The following is a 6,032-nucleotide window of genomic DNA, read 5'->3' on the forward strand; positions in this document are numbered from 1 at the left end:
GGCGGCGCGGCTCCGGTGACCATCCAGGCTGTACCTGTGATCGTCCCTCTGGAGCTAGTGTCCAGTAGCCAAGCAGCAAATCCACTCTGCACGCAGGTGAGTTCACTACTTCTCCCCTAAGTCCCTCGTTGCAGTGATCCTGTTGCCAGCAGGACTCACTGTAAAGTAAAAAACCTAAGCTAAACTTTCTCTAAGCAGCTCTTTAGGAGAGCCACCTAGATTGCACCCTTCTCGTTCGGGCACAAAATCTAACTGGAGTCTGGAGGAGGGTCATAGGGGGAGGAGCCAGTGCACACCACCTGATCTGGTAAAAGCTTTACTTTTTTGTGCCCTGTCTCCTGCGGAGCCGCTATTCCCCATGGTCCTTTCAGGAACCCCAGCATCCACTTAGGACGATAGAGAAATATGCAGAACAAGCTTGTAATCATGACATTAAGTAAGAAACTATGAAAATCTGAGAAATTTGATACCCGATGGCGATGCAAACATCTAAATCAGGCCTGGCCAACCCATAACCAGGTTTAGCCAACGACCATTACAAATCAATAGTAAATAACCGATGTACAAATAGTTTTGCCATCCAGCAGAGTACAAGCTGTTCACAATGAATGGAGGAAGTCCGGCCAGCAGTTTAGCAAACCACAGAGAGGGGAGGACCACCAATGGTTTCCCTATGAGTGGTTTTTAAACCAGGCATGTCAAATGTGTCGCCCCCAGCATGCTTTACCAATTGATTGGTGGACGGTATGCCAGTAACACATGCAAGGACTTGTAGTTTCACAACAGCTGGAGGGCCACATATTGGACATGCCTCTTTTAAACAATCAAGGTTAACTACCAATAGTATCAGGTTGTTAACCCACTGATGGCCATCGCTAACCTGTGGCTCTACAGCTGTTGTGAAATTAAACATCCCAGCATGACCAGCCAATTTAAGCATTCCCCATCAGCAAGCCTGTGAAACTACAAGTTCCAGCATGCCCTGCAACAAACTGGTGAGCCACAGGTTGGCAAGGCCTGAACTAAATGATCAGTAGTGTGCCCGTGCTAGACTTGTGTACCTAGTATACTACCCCAAAAAATGTTAATGGGATGTGCGATTAAAGATGTGCCATAGGCTTTTTAAAAGCCGATCTGATCCTGTGACTGGAGAACACAAGGATTTCACAATGCTGAATATTACACTGCTCATTTCTCCTCATACCCCACAGAGGTGCACAGGAAAAGTAAAGCTTGCTTACCGTAATAAGTCAAATGCACAGCTCAAAATCGCAGGTTATTGTGTTACCCCTTAATGGTCTTGGGAAATGAGTGAACATGCCATAGATTGTAAGCTTGTGAGCAGGGCCTTCCTACCTCTGTCTCTTTTTACCCAGTTTTGTTCTATTACTGTTCTAATTGTCAAGCGCAACGGGATATGCTGTGCTATATAAGAAACTTAATAATCTACCCTGACCATATCAGTTCAGAAAATATACACCTTTTAAAAATTGTTTAATTTTAATCAGATCAGTTGTACAAAAAGGGTAAAAAGATTATAAACCATTCCATACAATCTGTTTAGATCATTATAAAAAAAATTATATCTGTATGATGAATACTTGGAACACCCTTAGCAATACAAACAACTTGCAACCAAAATGCAGACATGACATCTTGGAAACAGTATATAAATGCATTTTACAGTCAATCAAAACAAGAATATTCTCACATCCAGCAGAACAGGAAACATGTACAATTCAGTCTATTTCTCTTGCAGAAAGCATTCGGATCAATGGCAGTTTTCGTTTCAGTGGGCCCACCAACGCCACTTGTAATTTTTTTCTGGCTGAAAGAATGTAGCCATTAAATTCAGTAGTAACTAGCGACAACATGAGGCGCAACCTTAAATAAATCCAAAATTATTCTCCACTGAGCCCACCACTTCCTGGTCCCTTAACAGAAATATTCAGCAGAAAGAAAGAAAACCCTCCAATGGCTGCAATGGGACCACTATAAAAACAGTCATGATATAACAAATATCCCTTTCAAAACAACCATAACAAAAATACATGCGTAAAATCTAACTGGTAAAACAAAAATTAACGAACTACACTTGAAAACATGAAATTGATTATATTGCTTCAGTTCCAAAATTTGGCAGCTGCACTTAGTAAAGGATACAGAAATTTAAACAGGCACTCTAATGGCTGTGATATGACCTTAACTGCAAAAGCGTCACCATCATTAATCTAGCAAATGCATTGATGCCGATAGCGATAGCCTAATCGGGCAATAGAAAGTTGAGAAATTGGAAACGCAGCAAGAACATAACTGCCTTGTAAGACAGCCAAGTCTAATTGAGGTAGAACATCACATCCCTGCAAACATAGACCCATCCCACTAAAAGCTGAAAAAAAAAAAAAGTTAATATAAGAGCAACTACAGCCTTTAATAAATTGGCCATCAGCACAATTCTGGGTGATAGAATGTTAAATGGGGCATTCAGCACCGTGATCTAAAATACAGCAATACCAATGCATAGATTATAGCATGGGAACCAAAGGACAATAGAATTTTAGCTGGGAAATAACGGTTACCAATAATTTCAGCATAGAAAGACTGGAGTCAGTAAATATATACATAGTAGAAAATAGAGCAGTAATATGAGAAGACAAAGATGTAGAGATATGGCTTGCCTAGTCTTACAACTAAACCTGTGAACAGACTTGAAAAATAGAAAATGGTTTCAACCAGGAAAACTGAGAAGAGGCTGAAAGAGTTGAAAACAGAACAAAGCATAAAAAGTTTAAAGTCAATAAAATCTGTAATGTATGGTCACTCAGGAGATTATCTTCCCCTCTCATAGCCAGGGAAGAGCTGGCTGAGAATGGCTTGCAGTGGCTTGTTCACACACACATTATAGTTCTGGCCCAGGTCATATCTGCATGCAGGGCAACTGTGCACAGAGGCTTTAAAGGATCGGTCAAGGCAACTCTTGCAGATGTTGTGCAGACACTCAGTCGTGATGGGCTCATACACCACCTCCTGGCAGCAAATGCAGAGGAATGACTCTTCCACTTTGCTTATAAATTTGGGCCCCTCCTTAAGGAACGACATGACTTCATTCCACAACTTGACATTCAGCTCATCTTTTTTGATCAGAGCTTTTTGCTCTGCAGTTAGTTTGTATAATTCCACTTTGGTTTTCTTAGGCGTTCCAGCAGATGGCACAAGAGCTTTAGAAATCTCAGATTTCCTTTTCCTCTTCCCTTTGCTTGGAGTTTCTAACTCATTCCCACCTGCATTTTCTTTCTCTCTCTCTTTATTAGCCACAGATTCTAAATAACCCTCTGGGTACTGCATAGTAAGGCCCAGTTTCTTTATGCGCTCCTTACCCTCCCTGGACCACGGCGCAGGCTCCTCATCATCTCTCTTGAGCAGATAGCGCCACACCAGAAAACCAGACTTTCCCTTTGCAGGCCAATACTTCACCACTTTATATATTCCATCATATCGGTTTCCCTCTTCTGGGGCATATTTGCTGTGTTTCCTCCCCTTTGCATTGCGCACAACACGCACAGGTTTACCTTTCTGCCAGTCCTTAGCTACAGCCCCCTGTTTGTCATTAATGGGGGCATTGCAGTTCAGTGCTAGAGCCCTGTTCATGTTGGTAAGCTTTTGATCGCACGACTGCTCTGCTGTACGTTTGTTACCAGAGAGGTCACGACCACCGCTCCCAGTGTAGGTAAACTCTGTGCCATTGTCCAAGTCATCCTCATAACCGCCTGCCAACACTAGGGAATAGGAACCATCATAGCTTCTTCCATGGATACCAGCCACATGTGGCCTGTGCACGCCAGCCTCACTCACCTGGACCCTGAATTTCCACATGGTGCCAACTGGTACCCCTGGGATTGGGCCGTAGTGATTGGATGGAACAATCGTGCATTCTCGAGAGCGCCCCATACATGCCATGCCTTTGCCCCAGTCTCTTTGACACGAAGAGCTGGCAGACGCCATTTTGGATTTCTTTTTACTCTCCTTCAACTTCTCGCCAGCTAGTACCACTTCAGTGGCATCGACTCTACAGTCTGGACAGTACCAGTCGTCCTGGGGGAGGGCAGAAATAGGGGGATCAAGACAGTACATGTGGAAAGCCATGTCGCACTCGTCACACAGCAGCTGCTTACCAGGGTCCTGTTTGCCCCCACATACGTGACAAGCGCACATGCGACATTTCGTTTTGGGGTTATCTCTGCAATGTTTGCATTCTGGACCATTTTGTCTTTTGGGGGGCCTTTCGCTGTTGGACTGAGCAGAGCTCCCAGGCTCCTCAATCTTGAAGATCTCATCCACAAACTTGATCCTGCAGTTATCCAGAGAGTCCCCTGCCTCCCCCAGTAACACTTTTGCGTAGACTTCCTTCACAGTCCTGGTCTCTCGCTTCCTCAGGATCTCCGCATCGTACCAGTAGCCCTTCTCCTTGGGCTCATCCGGGTTATAATTCACCATGACCACCTGCCCCACTGCCAGCTGCTGCCACTGCAGGGTGCTCCGGGCACGGGGCCGCACGTCCTTCTCCGTCAGCTGGATCACCCCGTTCTCAGGGTAGTCCTCGTACTGGATGTGGTAGATGAAGTCCCCAGGGGTCGCCCCGTGGGTCACGGTCACCACCTCCGCCTCAAACCAGGCGCCCATGTGCAGGTCCCGGGCGTCCACCAGCTGCTTGCTCTGGTACAAGCCGAGGTCGGTGCGCTCAGAGGGGACCGGTTCCTCCTGTGGCCGCTCCTCGGGCTCCGTTTCGGACATCGCCTCCTCGCCCTCCTCCGGCGCCGGGGCACACGCCGGGAGCTGCCGCACCATCAGCTGGACGATGTCATTCAGATTGACGCTGTAATCAAAGAGCGTGTGCCCGTCCTCCATCTGCTTCCCCCGGTAGAAGAGCCGCTGACGCTCCATCTCCACCCCGAACGCGTCCTGGATGCGCTGCCGCAGCTCCTCCACCTTGGTCAGCTTGGACAGGGAGTCAATGCGGTGAGTCTCCCGGCCGTCCATGGTGCGCACCTGGATCCACATGACGGCGGCTGCTCGGGGGTTCTCGGTGTGACTGACTGAAAGTCTGTGCTGGTAACGGGCGGGAGTCTGTGGTGCCGGTGTCCCGGATGCTCGGGAGTTTGTGGTGCTGGTGTCCCGGATGCTCGGGCGCTGGAGCCTGTGGTGCTAGTGTCCCGGATGCTCAGGCGCGGGAGTCTGTGGTGAGGGTGTCCCTGCTGTTCGGGCACGGGAGTCGTAGTGTGTCAGTGACTGTACTGCTGTTCTCCCGCTCTCCTGTATTTGCGCGGTTTATAGTTTGGCGGGAAAGTACAGTAGCCGCCCAGTAGTGACTGTGACTGTAGAGGCTGGGCAGCGGATAGGTAGTTGCACGCCCGGCCCCTCACTCACTGATAACACACGCAGTCTGTCACAGACCAGTCAGTTACTGCTACATCGATTAAGTTATGAAAGCGGCAAGTCGATGTAGTGTTTGGTAGTAATGGTACAGTAGTGATTGAAAACATCAGACATACCGATGTTTTTAAACATCGATCACCAAACGTTGCTTGTTCACAAGCAATGGGGCAGATGTATTAACCTGGAGAAGGGATAAAGAAGTGATAAAGCATTGGTAAGTGCAAGGTGCTAACGCACCAGCCAATCATTACGGATTTCAAAAATGACAGGAGGTGACTGGCTGGTGCATTATCACCTTGCACTTATCACTTCTTTATCCCTTCTCCAGACTTAATACATCTGCCCCAATGGGTTCTAAATACAGATGTTTTCACTCATCAATATCACAAAATGCGCATGCACAGTGATCCACTTTGTCTTTACGCTAGGTCTGTAATGATAGCGAGTCTGACTTTGGCAGATATATTGGCCGATCAATTGATCAGCCAATATATTGTTTACTGATCGGTTTGTGTGTACAAACAATACGTCTGTGAACAACGTCGTTCACAGACGTATTGCGTCGGCCCTGCTGCACAGACGATGACCAATATATGTAC

At 46.9% G+C, this 6,032-nt stretch overlaps 1 protein-coding gene across 1 annotated transcript; it reads right to left on the reverse strand.

Moving 5' to 3' along the window:
* Positions 1 to 1,477: 1,477 nt before the first annotated feature.
* LOC134927212 (E3 ubiquitin-protein ligase UHRF1-like) lies at positions 1,478 to 5,357 on the reverse strand. The gene has a single exon (XM_063921372.1). The coding sequence runs from the start codon at positions 5,056 to 5,058 to the stop codon at positions 2,830 to 2,832; it is 2,229 nt and encodes a 742-aa protein (XP_063777442.1). The 5' UTR covers positions 5,059 to 5,357; the 3' UTR covers positions 1,478 to 2,829.
* Between the last annotated feature and the right edge of the window lie 675 nt (positions 5,358 to 6,032).

This window comes from Pseudophryne corroboree, chromosome 5, assembly GCF_028390025.1.
Source record: "Pseudophryne corroboree isolate aPseCor3 chromosome 5, aPseCor3.hap2, whole genome shotgun sequence".
Taxonomy (NCBI): Eukaryota; Metazoa; Chordata; class Amphibia; order Anura; family Myobatrachidae; genus Pseudophryne; species Pseudophryne corroboree.